Source organism: Rhinopithecus roxellana, chromosome 2, assembly GCF_007565055.1.
Source record: "Rhinopithecus roxellana isolate Shanxi Qingling chromosome 2, ASM756505v1, whole genome shotgun sequence".
Classification (NCBI taxonomy): domain Eukaryota; kingdom Metazoa; phylum Chordata; class Mammalia; order Primates; family Cercopithecidae; genus Rhinopithecus; species Rhinopithecus roxellana.
In genome coordinates, this window is record NC_044550.1 from 5,325,629 (window position 1) to 5,340,861 (window position 15,233).

Here is a 15,233-nt window from a genome sequence, read left to right on the forward strand (position 1 = left end):
AGGAGGTGCCGGTAATTCGTTGGGTCACGTTTCACGGCGCTGAAGTCCTGTTCATTTGCAATTTGGGTGCCCTGCGTGTATGCGCTCTGACACTGATCGGGAAGGTCTGCAAGGGAGGCAAGACCGGGAAGCCGCCAGAAAGAAAAAACTGCAGCTACATCTGAGGGAACGAATTCCGGTCTGTCATTTTTAAGAACTGTAACACTCACTGCAGGGGTCCGTGGCTTAATTCTTGGAGTCAGTAAGACCAAGAACCCACCAATTCTGGACACATTAGCAGAGATTTGATTCATTCTGAAAACTTCTAATCTACTGATCTAATGTTCAGTATTCATTAACATCAAGTATTACTACAATGGGGAATGAAAAAGTTGGAAATACTCTTCTGTTCTTTCTCTCCCTTCTTTCCCTCCCTTCTTTCCCTCCACCCCGCTTTCCCTCCCTCCCCGCTTTCCCTCCCTCCCTGCTTTCCCTCCCCTCCCACTCCCGCCACTCCCCCTTTCACGCGCTCTTCCCCCCACGCTTCCGCCACACTTGCCCACTCTTCCCCCCTCTTCCCCCCTCTTCCCCCTCTTCCTCCTTCCCCCTTCTTTTCCCCCTTCCCCTCCCTTCCCCTCCCTTCCCTCCCTTCCCCTCCCGTCCCTCCCTTCCCCTCCCTTCCCGCCTCCCTCCCTTCCCTCCCTTCCCCTCCCTTCCCCTCCCTTCCCCTCCCTGCCCTCCCTTCCCCTCCCTTCCCCTCCCCCTTCCCCTCCCCCTTCCCCCACATCCCCTTCCCCTTCCCTCCCATCCGCTCCCCCTTCCCTCCCATCCACTCCCCCTTCACCCTCCCTCCTCCCTTCCCCTCCTCCCTCCTCTCTTCCCCTCCCCCCTCCCCTCTTCCCCTCCCCTCTTTCCTTTTCCTGCCTTCTGCCTTTCTTTCCCTCCCCTGCCTCCCTGCCTTTCCCTGGATGCCAGCTTCCCTGCTTTTCCCTCCCTCCCTGCATTTTCTTTCTTTCCCTTCTTTTCCTCCCCCTTCCTCTCCGATGGTCTCACTGTCGCACTCCAGTGGCATGATCTCGGCTCACTGCAAGCTCTGCCTCCTGGGTTCACTTTTGCTGCAGCCTCCCAAATAGCTGGGACTACAGGTGCCTGCCAGCAGGCCTAGCAAATTTTTTTTTTTTTTTTTTTTTTTTTTTTTTAAAGGGGCGATGGGATTTCACCATGTTAGCCAGGATTGTTTGGATCTCCTTCGTGGTGTATCCACCTCAGCCTCCCAAAGTGCTGGGACATTTCTTTTTTAAAATCTTGAGCTGTGGCGAGTTCCAAGTGTTGTGGGACATTTTAGGTGTCAGGGACATAAACTTCTCTCCTTTGTGTGCTGTGTGGAGTCTCGGTTACCAGAACACCAGCCGTTGTGTACGCTTTCTAGTTTTCAGGTAGCAGAAAGAACAAGAAGAAATGTTGCACAAACCACCCTGCTTACATCACATTGGCCGGGATTAGTCACATGTCCATGAAGCAAGCCACTGTGCCTGAAGTAGGACTACAGATTTTCTTTATTCTTCATAGTGGTAAAATACAAACAATTAGAGAAGAAGAGAACTCCTCTGGAGGACAACTAGCAGTAACCTTACTCTACTAACTGTCCATTTACTGGTTCATTTTGCTCTAAGATAACATAAACAGTGAAACTAAAATATGTTTTCAAAATTAGAAATTGTAAGTACTTTAGATAACTAAGATTAAAGAAATGTTACAAATACCACAATATCAACGTAGTTATAGATGAACATCAAACTTAGTACTGATTTTCTGAATATCCAAAATGAAAAGAAGTACCTCAATAATTGATTGCATTGTTTTTTATCATTTTGAAAAAGGCACTACTGAGACAAAGTTCTTTGACCCTGAATAATTACAAAATTTATGGTAATTTTTAGGGAGAAAACTGTGTGTTATGGTTGACAATATTCCTATAACAGGTGCAGTGATTTTATAAGCTACTTATAGTGTCTTTGAATAAAAGTCAAAATGAAAGCATTATGAAGGCTGTTTTGTGCGTCTCAGGAAAAATGATTCAAAAAAAAAAAAAAAATCCCTTTGGGTATTCTGGCTTACATACAAGGAGAGATTTTAGCCTGCCCAGAGGGCTGGATGGACTACATACACTATGAATGGTTATCTGTAAATATTACTGTTGCTGAAAGATTTCTGAACAAGTGTAGGAAATTAAGGAATAGATTATCTAATTTTCTGTAGTCTCCCAGTATGTTTCAAATCAATTGAGCTTTCTTAACACCAGGTGTTCTCAAAAGTGAAAGGGGCCTATTTGTTAGCTTTAAGAAGACAAAAATGGGAAAAGATAAAAGAGGTGGAAGCAGAAACCAATTTGCTGAATTTACTAAATTAGACAGTTTATTGAAAAGGTAAGTGAATTTCTCATCAGTCATAAAGAAGCTATTTTTGCAATGAAATGTGTGTTTATATCAAAGTCACAAATTAGTTAGTGAATAACTCCCAGTAAATGTGAGATTATTAGTTTCAGCTAAATTATGTGTTCTTAGAATTTTATCTTTTCAGGTAGTTTTATGTAGATTATATCTGTTAAAATTGTATTGGATGTAATTTACGTGGTTTACAAACAATAAATTCCTGAGACTAGATATGATAAATTTATAGTTTGTTGAATGTTTTGTTATTGAGGAATCTCAGCTGGGTCCTCAGAAGGCAAGGAAAATAAACTCATGGACCCTAAGTTTTTTAATTACTTTTATCTAATTTTTGATATGGTAATAATTAAAAGGGAGATGATAAGAAATTGAATGATTAAGCATTGTTAAATAATATGATGCATTAATAATGCATGTTATATTCCTGAGTTGCGTTGTTTCAAAGTATAAAGCAATTTTTAGATTTAATCAAAACTCTTTAAGGAATTAATCTTTGCTTTTAGGGAGCACTATAGATTGACATCAGAAATTTCTCTTACTTCCATGTAGGAAGAACCTTTTGTGATGGTCTCTGAAAATGTCTTGGGTAAGCCGAAGAAATACCAGGGCTTCTCCATTGATGTTTTGGATGCCTTATCTAACTACCTGGGTTTTAACTATGAAATTTATGTAGCACCGGATCACAAATATGGAAGCCCACAAGAAGATGGGACATGGAATGGCTTGGTAGGAGAACTTGTCTTTAAGGTAAGAATTAATTAATTTGTCTCATACCTAAAGGTTCAATTATTTGTCTCGTACCTAAAGGTTCAACAGTAACACCTTGAAGCTGATTTCATATAAAATAAGTGCGATGTGTTCAGGTTGGTTAAGTATTAGGTGGTGGAGTTGAGTACAAAAGTCTCACTCAATACTATTTTATGAACTTTGTGGAAAGAAAAGTAGATGACAAAATAAACCAAATGTCAAAGTATATCCTGTGGTAGAAGAGGGTTTAGAGGAAGGCCTTTTCTTTGCTCAACTTATACCCCAAAAACTGTATATGATACATGATGAGATCACACTGTAACATACACACGCAATCTGTACTATTGTTTTCTTCTAAAACGTGGTGTTATTGGAAAAAAAACATGCACCACTTAGAAACTAATCATTTCATTTTGGAATCTAATCAAGATAGGTCTATACATACATATGTATTTTTCTTTGTTCTTTCAATTTTCAGAAAGGTGTTTACAGCCTCTGTGTCTTTCTTCAGTCCTGTCAGAATCTGCTTCAGGTTTTTGAGGCTCTGTTATTAGGCCCATAGACATTTATAATTATTAAGTTTTCCTCATAAATTATTGAATAGTTGGGTTTAGGTTTATAACTTACTATTTGGTTTATATGTATACTATTTTTTTCTCTGTTGCTTCTTTTCCTGTTTTTCTTGGGGTTAATTAAATGTATTTCAGTACTTGATTTTATCGTTGTTACTGGCTTTTTAGTTGTCTCCCTTTGTATTTTGGTTCATGGTTAGTCTAAAGGTCATAATATGCATTCTTAACTTACCACATTCTATCTAAAGTTAATATTGTACTCCTTCATATAAAAAGTAATAAGCTTTCAGCAATATAATTTTATTTGCACTCACCCTATCATTTTTGCTATTGTGGTCACATATTTATGTTTTATTAACCTCATACCAAATATCATAGTTTTTTTATTTAAATAGTTATTGTCTTTTAAAGGTACAAAAAGAAAAAAAAGACAGTTACTGGGATACAATCACTTATCTACCATGTCTGGGGCTCTTGATTCCTTACATATATTTGAGCTCCAATTTGGTATAATGTATCTTCAACCTGAAGAACTTTCTTTAGAGTGTCTTGAAGTGCAGTGCTACATAGGTAGCATATACTCTCAACTTTTGTTTACCTTGAAATGTCTTTTTTAACCCTCATTTTGAAATGATACTCTTACTGGACATCAAACTCTGAATTCACAGGGTTTTTTAATGTTCATCATTTTAAAGTTGTGATTCTATCACTTTTGCCCTATATTTTTTCTGATGAGAGATTAGCCATTATCTGTATCCTGATTCTTTATATATAGTATATTTTTGTATGTGTTGGTGGCCGTTTTACAATTTTCTCTTCACTTTTTGGTGTTTAGAAATTTAACTATGATGTTCTAGATATGATTTTCTTTGCATTTATTGTGCTGGGAGTTCACTAAATTTCTGGGATAGGTTAAATTTAGTAAATATAGGGAATTATTTCTTCACTTTTTTTTTTTTACCTTCTTTCCTTTCTCTCTTGATTTGAGGCTCAGATAATATTCAAGTTAGATCACATAATATCTCCTAAGTCACAGAGGCCTTGCTTGTTTTATTAAGATATTTTTACTCCCTGACCTTCAGATTTGACAATTTGTCTTGATCTGCCTTCAAGTTTACTGATATTCTGCCATCTTCAAATTTTTGTTAAGTCCATTCAGTAGCTTTTTCATTCTAGATTGCTTATTTTTTTATTTCCGGAATTTCAATTTTTTTGAAAGAAATTTTGTTTTTCTGCTGGGATTTCCTATCTTTTTATCAGTTTTGACTATCTTAAAAGTTCATGATCACATTTATAATGGCTTCTTTAAAGTCCTTGTTTGCTAAAATTTCAGCATCTTATCATCTCAGAATACATTGCATTTTCCTGGTTCTTCACATTTCTGGTTACATTTGATTATATATTGGACTTTGTGGTTGATACGTTGTTAAGACTTGTGATTATATCTCTGAAATTGTATATTCTGAAAAGGACTGATTTTTGTTTCAGTGGATAGTTAAATCACTATCTGTTCCTCTTGAATTCGTGGAGATTTAGCTTTAAACATTGTTAAGTCTGTTTGATGTAATCTTAGTTCCTAGAGCAAATCCCTTGGTTTTCATAATCCACACATTTCTAAGGTACAGCATTGTGGAGTTTCTGGGGAAAGTCTGTGGTTTTCCTCAAGCCCTTCTGACTTAGAGGAACTCAAAATTCAATCTATATCTTCCCTGTCATAGGCAACAATTGTAATCCCCTCTTTAGCACGTTTAGCCTTCTAGCCATGACTGTTTGCTAATTTTCCTAGGATCTCTCCCATATATATGCAGTTTAGGGGTCAGCTAAGGATTTTAGAAAGCTTATACACAGATTTTGGGGCTCACTCCTCTGTGGCATCCTCCTTCTTGTGTTTTGCTTTTCAATTTCTGGGAACCCTAGCTGATTCAAACTCCATCCTCTAATAAGTTAGTTAATAAGGCTGACTTTCTGCTTGAGCCCTGTCCACCTCATCCCAGCTGAACTGAAGTGAGTCCTCTATGACTAAGCCTTATAAAGGAGGGCTCCACCCAGTGCAGGTATTATTTTCGAGGATACCCTGCAGTTTCTGCCTGCTTTGGGTTGCTCTCCAGTCCTTTCTATATATATTTTTTTTCAATTTGATCCTGAATTTTCAATTTTTATTCTTATAGGACTAGTCCAATGAAAGCTAGTACATCATTGCTAGAATTGGAATAATTTCTCAAATGCTTTAAAGTACTCAGAAGGCTAAAGGATCTAACCTAAATTGTTTACAAGGAATGGAGAAGAGTAGAAATAAAAGGTTTCTTAAGGCAGTGGTAGGGAAAATAATAAAGCTATTTCTATATTCTATAAAATCCTAATGAATTTGGTCTATTTAATACATAAGTTACATATAGAATTTTATTGCCAAAGCATTAATATCATTATTTTTAATAGAAAATGGGCAATCATCAGTCCTCATCCTTCTTACTAAAACCATGCCACTTCATCTTCTGTTCTTTTAAAACTCACAAATTCAGTGTTCTACCTTTTTATTTCTAAGGACTCTTTCCTGATCTAAACCCAGATTAGCAATTATGTTAAAATTAGTGTAAAGAAAAGGCATTATACAAATTTATTCTATATAGATAGTGGTTAAAATCCTTAATGAGTTATTATGCTAATAAACTACACTTGCTAGATGCAAATTAAACATAAAAAGCATTCAAATTAGTATGTTGATATTGTTTTTAATTTGTTTTATGTGCTTGCACTAGTTAGTTTAATTTTGGAGACTTGCTTTTTCACCTATAAAATGAGGAGTCCAAGTATGTTAATGGTAAGATCACTTCCAAATACTATGTTTTGAAAATATAAGTTTATTGTATAACAATCATACACAAGAAATAAAATGTTTTACATAAACAGTTTCACTGTATTATTTACATGTAAGAGCATGTCATTGTATGATAATTTGTAGTTTAGCAGGAGTCCTTTTGCAAACAAAATTGAGGCTTAAAGAAGTTGACACATGATTTTTAGACAGAAAAATTATAAAACTGTTCATTGGAACTAGGTTTTTATTTTGTTCAAGTGGATATTTAGTCACTCTGACTAGTCTTTAGGAAAACTATTAAGCAGGTGGAGGAGAAGAAGCCTACAAAAAAGACTTGGAGTAGAGAGAGAGATTAAAAGAAAATTGAGAAAATGGATTGTCGTGAATGCCAACAAAAAATAACATTTCAAGAAGGAAAGAGCAGGCAATGTTAGAAAATGACTATCAAGTTAAAGGTATATGTAATGTTCCCTTAACTGTATTCTGACTGTTACCAGTAGAGATATAAGTTCTAATTTTTAACAATTACAAATGTTAATTCAATTACATAAATGATACTTTAATAAAATACCATAAAATAATTTAACTTTCTAAGAAAATTCATTGTATTCAAACTTTATGAGGTATATTTATCCCTATAAAGCAATATTGCACTGTTGAAATGGCATAAAAATATTACTATGGAGTTCCAGAAAAGCAAGCTTATTATTGTTATTATACCTTCTGATAATATAGATACTTTTGTGAATCTAAGTATATATTAAATAAATATTGCCAATGAATGTCTGTACAAGACAATAAGAATTTTAAAATTAACAGGATTAACTCATGTGTGCCTTTCTAAGGGGCTACCAAACTTAAAAGATTGTTTCACATAGTGCAGTTGTATATGTCATAATGATTATGCACAAACCATCACATTAAAGAAGAGTCAAAGAAGAAATGATGGAAAGTGAGCTCGAAATTCATACAATTATTCCACAGTGATTATATCTCATGTTGGAGAATTTTCTCATTAAAACCAGAAGTCAGTGGTCCAGTACATACATACTTTTAAGAGAGGAAAATGCAGTCAGAGAGAGAGAGAGAGCGAATGATTGATATGATGCACATAGGGAGTCCATTTAAAAACTAATAATATAGTAAAGTCTCCTCAAGTCCTTCTCTGCCTCACTACTTTTATAATTTTCTGCAACTAATGTGTTCTTAAAATTTATGAAAACACAAATCTGGCCAAAAGATGTTGAACAGATAAATGAGAGGTATCTTCTGCTTAGTACAGGAGAAATATTTAAGGGTGAGTTAATGTAACTGAGAAATTACTTTCTCCTAGTTTAGAAGGGAAGAGAGGCCCACGGAGAACTTTATATAAGAAATAAAAAGTGTATCAATTTTAGGATAGACGTACCAAAAAAAATAAAAAACAAAGATAACTCTGAGTTAGATACAGTTGGGTGTTCGATGATATAGTTTCTTCTTTCGCTGGCTTTCAAGTCAGCAGCTTTTAAAGTGGAGTATTTAGGGGTACCAGACTTTCTAAGGGGCAAGCCAGTATATTTGGCACAGAAAAATTTCAAGGAGTTGAGTGACATTTTGAATAGAAACTAAAAACTTCATTTTCATATATTAATTTGTTTGAAAAAGATTTATATAAAGTAAAAAAATACAGAAATTAAATCTTAATGCCAAACTGTACCTCATCTAAACCATAGTTAGTATTGACCCATGGATATCTAAATTATTTTTTAAAGGCTCTATCCATAACATTGTAAGCTGCATTGGTAATAAAATTTCATTTTTATAGACACTGAATCCATGGATTGTATACTAATCGAATCATGACTCAATTCAGAAAAAAATGTTTTATACCTAAAACCTTATAGTCACTAGTTATTTAATAAAGATTGTAATTTTAATTTGCATGCAAATTTTTGATGCAAAAATACTTTGGTGATCAGGAAAAGATTTTCAAACATACATTTCTATTGTATTTGAATTACAGTTTTGTGAGGGTGGGGCAGAATATAAATATAGTTCAAGCATAAAATCAAATGATACAAATATTCTACCTATTAAGGCATGAGGTCAAATCACTATGATATTCAGAATCTAACAGATATATTTTTAAAAGTGACTTGATAATTTTATTTTATCAATATTTACAACACAATATACATAAGTCAGTACCGACGCCCACTCAGGAAAATGAAAACCATTCCTAGAATTTTGAAAAGGAAAATTTAATATGGTGGGTTGATCACAAAGGTGCCAGAAGAATCAAAGAGCAAAGGATGAACAGAGTAGGACATTGGAAAAGCAAAAACAAAATAGTAAAATACAGATAGCAAGTGCTACTGACGTGGCAGTTGATTTTATCTGCCAGACATATGTCCCTTGATCAGACTTGGAATTGCCAAAAAGTGGCTGCCTGTGCCCTAGCTGCTGGGATCTAGAATCGCCTACTGCTACTGCTGCTGCAGCCACTGAAATAATCATTTAAAGCAGAAGGCTTTTCTCTTTCTTTTTCTCTGATATCTTCAGTGGTTTCCCTCTGGTGGAAATTATGGAGAAGCCAGATAGCAAAGGAGCCTGGGAAATCTGGTTTGCAGATTTCCATCCCTATAAGGCTCACAGTATATAGTGGAGTAGAAAGTGGTACGTATGGGTTTAAGAGAAAACAGGTAATGATCAGTACTGTCTGTAAATTGCAACCTTTACAATTGTCTAAATGATTGCAAAATTAATATGTTAATTATAAATGTAGAGAGGTATATACTTTAAAAATTCCTTTGGGGGTTATATGAAGAAAAAAGCTTGATGGTTATTACAATGGAAGATTTATTTTATATAAAGAACACGACTGGTAGTTTGGGATTGAAAATAATCTATTCTTTCAGCCTAATTTTACCTGGGCATTTCCACCACCTGGAAATTAAGTCTCTTCATGCTAACTGATTATCAAATGTTAAGTTATGTGACAATAATTTTACTCCCCAAGGAAAATAGATCTAGTAATAGAATAAAGCCAGAACCCAGGAAAATGGAAAAAAAGGAAGGATAAGTGGACTAAATTATAAATCTGTAAAATTAGGATAAAGTACTTATACTTAGCACGTAACTATTTATAGTGATGTTTCCATGTTAAAATATAGCACCATTGAGAGTTATATCTCTCAATTTCTAAAATACTAGTATAACACTAGGCTTTTTTGTCACTGCGCCCACCCACGTGGTTTGATGAGAGGAAAGAATGTTTTTGAAAGTAGACATATAATATTGGAGTGTAATAAGATACCATTTGGCAATTACAATGCCAGTAACCTCATTTTCTGAGGAATAAAATGCTCCCAATACTAAACAGAATAAATCAGCTGCATGGGGCTATACATCTTTCCTCATTTTTCATGGTTGACACAAAGTTTGGCAATTCTTTAGTTTTACTAGGTAAATAAATTTCTATGGATGGATATTTTAATTCATCAATGCACTAACAATAGAATATATTTACCTGGAAACTTTATAAATATTTTATTATATTATTTATTTTATGTATTTAGAGATGGAGTCCCTCTCTGTTGCCGAAGCTAGAATGCAGTGGCACAATCTCAGCTCACTGCAACTTATGCCTCCTGGGTTCAAGCGATTCTCCTGCCTCAGCCTCCCAGGTAGCTGTGATTACAGGCACCTGCCATCCCACCTGGCTAATTTTTGTATTTTTAGTAGAGACGGAGTTTTGCCATGTTGGCCGGGATGGTCTTGAACTCTTGGCCTCAGGTGATCTGCCCACCTTAGCCTTCTAAAGTGCTGGAATTACTGGCATGAGCCACTGCGCCCTGCCTATACATATTTCAAAATATATACCACTTAGCATGCGTTAATCACATGCCATGGTCAAAGTGCTGTGGAGGGATGCAAGTGTGAATAACACATAGACATTGATCATGAAAACATTTTGTTGATGGCCTCTATGTGCTATGCTCTGTGCTAGGCACTGGAGATACAAAGATAAATAAAACATGGTTCTTGCCCTTGAAGAGATCTTGTCTTAATGAGAAATACAGAGTTTAAACTAGACATTATAATACAATGCACTATGTGCAATGATAGAGAAACACTAAGAAAGCAACAAGGAAGGTAGAGTAAAGGTAAATTTCCTGAAGGAGAAATATAGTCTGATGTCAAAATAACAAGGAGTAATTAGGTAAAGAGGGATTGGCAGAAAGTGAAGGACATCTAGTGACAGACACGAGTAGAAGTAAAGGTAGAAAGGTTAGAAATAGCATGGAAAGCAGGCCAAAATTTATGAGAATTTTGCAGCACTCCAAGCAGATAGTGACGAGAATCTATCCTACCATACTAATGTTATGAATAAAATGAAAGCTAGGAAATCAGAGGTAAAACGGAGGTAGGATAAACAATTTATTGAACAAAGTGAGGAGAAGGGAGAAGTCCGGAATGATTCATCGGTTCATAGTACAAATACATAAAAGGATAGTTGTATAACTAATTGGGATGGAGATTGCTGAAAAAGATTTAGAGGAGGAGGACAGTTTAGAATAGGGTGAGTTGGATATGTAGCACTCTGAAACTCACTGTGAAAGTGCAATAGGAAGTATACATTTGGGAGTCAGCAACCTGTGGGTGGTAGTTGAAATCATGAAAGTATATCAGATTGCCAAAAAGAACACATGGAGTAAGAGGATCACTGGGCTAATCTTAGGATGAAACTCAAAGAAAGCTGTCACTTAAGAATTGATAGAGGAAGTTATGAAAAAAATAAGAAAGTTTCAAAAAATAAGCTATGACTAGCAATGTCAGAACTATTTGAGATGTTGATGATAAGAACTGCCAAATGTTCACTAGATTGGCCATTTGGGAGTTCTTGGTTACCCAAGCCAGAACTCTTTTGGTAGCATAGTGGGAGAAAAAGCCAGACTGCAAAAGATGATGGAAAAACTTGGATGTGAAAATGTGAAAAATGACATGCATATGTATTATTTTTTCAGAAATTTTAGATGGAGAGCAGAAGAGAAAAAGAGATAATAGTTGGAAGGGTCATTGGTTTTGGTAGAGTTTTTGTTTGTTTTTAAGTTAACAGAGACTTGAGTAAAAGTATAAGCTGAGGAAGAAAAAGAAAGAAGGAAAACTTAATAGAAAGCCAGTTAATATGTGAAGGATAAATATCCCAGAACAGATTCGACTCCATCAAAAATGATTAAACTGAAAATTGGTTTTGATGAGGTAAAGATGTTACTTTGATACTGAATATAATATGATGAGAATGTGTGTGTTAATAATAGATAGGTAAGAGATTGGAAAATTGACAAAGATACTTCTTATTCAAATTTCTTAATAAAAATTGGAGATTAAGTGTGTTGACAGTGATGGGGACATGTATTATGTAATAGTCTACAGGAGAGTGGTGACGATGGAAATAGATATTGAGGAAAGGGAAAGTGACTGCTAAATCGGAGCAGATAAAAGAATGGATCAGTGGCACTAAAGACGGAGCGGAGGTTTATATGAAACTGACACTTTTTCATTGCTGCTAGTTTACACAACGGTGTGACTTTCTTCAGCGGAGATTGAATGCCCAAGTCTAGGAGCAGAGATGAAAACATTCATATCAAGATTGAGACTTGGTGGATAAACTTGGTAAGGGAATTTAAGTGAGATGAAAGAAGAGCTAAAATGATCAAGGAAGCATAGCCATGATCAGAGACATAAACTTGGATAAAATTTTGGAAAAGTTAATAAGAAGATCAAATGAAGTTGAAAAACAGGTGAAGTATGAGTGAAGAAATGAAAGAGTAGGTTAGAAAGAGGTAACCAGAGACTGAAATACAAAAGTTCTTAGAATTTGACCTTGACGTTCATGGCAGAGTGTTAGAGAAGATAAAGGAAACGAGTTTAAAATAGCTCAAAATGGGGTGAGGGAGGGAGGGATGAACAGGTGAAGCATAGGGGATTTTCAGGGCAGTAAAACTCTTTTGGATGATACTGTAATGATGGATACGCTGCTGACATGCACTAGTCAGAACCCATAGGAAGAATGAACTCTAATGTAAACTATATACCCTAATTAATAATCATGTATTGATATGGGTTCATTGGCCAGGCCAGGTGACTCATTCTGTAATCCCAACACTTTGGGAGGCCAAGATGGGAGGATCCCTTGAGGCCAGGAGTTTGAGACCAACCTGGGCAACATAGAGAGACCCCCACCTCTAAAAAAATTAAAAAATAAAAAAAAATTAGATAGGCATGATGGTGCATGACTCTAGTCCCAGCTATTTAGAAGGCTGAGGTGGGAGGATCCCTTGAGCTCAAGAGTTCGAGGCTACAGTGAGCTGTGATGGCACCACTGCACTCTAGCCTGGATGACAGTGAGATCCGTCTCTAATAATGATTGTAAGGTTCATTAATTGTAACAATATACCTCACCAATGCAACATAGTAATAATAGGGGAAATTATTCACACTGCCTGCTCAATTTTTCTGAAAACCTAAAACTGGTTTAGAAAATAAAATCTATCTGAATCATGTCCCAAAATGATTGTTGTAAGGAATATCTACATTGATTCTGAAATCTGTTAGCAGATGGGTTGGTTTTTGTGTGAAGAGAAACATTTAGCCAGGTCTCAAAGTTTTCAAAGAAGAAGAAGATGCTATTGTGAGGTTTATCTGGTAGAGGTGGTAGGACCTCAGAAAGCACATGTAATTGACAACATAAAACAAAACAAGAATGGAGATAGCATACATAGAGTCCATTAATAAAGAACAAAAAATGGCTTCCTTGAGTATCTAAGAAAGGCAAAATTCCATGGCCTCTAATAAATAGTGAAAATGATGGCAGATAATTCCCGCACCATATCAGCTCAAAATAAGTATATGTTTTGCCCAAGCCATGCTCAAGCTCTTGCTCTTTTTCTGTGCCTCCTGTGCTCATCCCACTCCTACTGTCTAGGATCCTGCACACTGGGTTATTGATGTAGCTGGTCATGACACTTGGCTGATGGAGTTCATTTCAGTACCCTAGTAGCTAATGTCAATAGAACTTTCGCTAATTTTCCAGTGTCCTTTTATTCATTAGGTGTTGACCTTTTATTTAAATCCCACGTGGCCATTCAAAACATTTTCCATACTTTTCAAGCCTCGATTTCTAGTCTCTTCATTTTTTACACTCTCCTCATTTTCAGTTGTTAAACTCCATGGTTTACTGCAAACGCTATGAGAATCTAGTGTAAGTCCCTTATGTTCTTAATATTCAACCTCAAAATCCTTCCATGATTCTCTCATCCTTAGCGACACGAAAGGCATTAGTTATGGATACTGTTGACACATTTAATACCCATGTGAGCTTAAAAGAGATTTAAATCCTCTTTGAGTCACAGTGTCCACATCAGTGGAATGAAGCTATTGTGAATTTGAACCAAGGAAATGAATTCAAGAATGTGTTGCAGGAAAAACAAATAGATCTTATTGTATCTGTTGACTCGGATAGATTGGTAAAAGCTTCCTCAGGTTCTGTGTTTTAAAAATGTAATAAATCCAACACATATTTGGAATGTAGACTGATAGGATTTGCTGTGTGGAGGTGAAAGAACAAAGTCAACAATCTCTTCTAAACTCAAAGCTTTTTAATTTTGTCTTTTCAGCCACAGCAGCAGAAAACAAAACCAAAAACCAAAAACAGCCTTTGTTTCCATTTTCCCCAGCTCCACTCACTATCTTGCTCCTAGCCACAATTATCTCTTCTCTGGACTGTACTTGTAGAGGTCCAATTACTCTCCCTTTCCACTCTTGACTGCCTTCAATATATTTTAACACAGCAGCCAGAGTGATCCAGTCATGTTCCTGCTGGAAGACTTTTGATGGGTTTCCATCCCACTCCGAGTAAAAGCTGTCCTTAAAATTGTCTACATAATCTGCCCAATCAACTCTCTTTGTGATCTGTCTCTCCCTCTGTCACCATGCTCCAAGCTTATGGTACCCCTTGTATTTCCTTATACTCATTGAACTTGGCCCTTTCCATTTCCATCTCTCCTATCTGCCTAAAATGCTGTCCCCCCAGATATTTCTCTGTCCACCTCATTTTTTTTCAGCATTTGCTTAAAAGTTATTAGAGAGGACTACCATTGCCATCCTATTCAAAAGAACAGCTTCCATCCTTTTTGCTACTTATCTCTCTTACTCTGTTTTATTGTTCTTTATAACGCTTATAATTATTTTATTATGTACTAAATCGTTCATTTGTCTTCCTCTGGTAAAATCTAAGCTTAAATTGGGGAGAGATTTCATATATTTGGTTTACTACTGAAGCCTCAATATCTAGAAAATACTTGTACATAAAAGAATGAATGGTGGCCACGTGGCATACATTAGATAGTAACACTCCCCTAATTAATAACCATTCAACAGGATCTCATTGATCTTTATTAAAATCAATTAACCTACTATAGCCTACCAAATTTGGACTTTATGTAAAATGTTTTTATCTTTGTTGAAATACTACACTTTGAGCTTTTGTTCTTATTATTTTAAATATTTTGTCCATTAATTAAACAACTTGTTATATTCAGCCACTCTCACTTCAAGTTAATTGACAGTGGTACCATTTATTGGCACAGAAGAAATGAATGAAGGAAATATTTGGCCAGGAGTTGCAGA

General features: G+C 35.8%; 1 protein-coding gene across 2 annotated transcripts in view; it reads left to right on the top strand.

Annotated features, from left to right (window-relative positions):
* The window catches only part of GRID2 (glutamate ionotropic receptor delta type subunit 2), a 1,566,068-nt gene that overhangs the window by 1,215,735 nt on the left and 335,100 nt on the right, over positions 1 to 15,233 (top strand). For both annotated transcript variants that reach the window (XM_030916966.1, XM_030916977.1), the window contains one exon: positions 2,979 to 3,176. In XM_030916966.1, the coding sequence (XP_030772826.1) occupies positions 2,979 to 3,176 (198 nt within the window). The remainder of the gene's footprint in view (positions 1 to 2,978; positions 3,177 to 15,233) is intronic.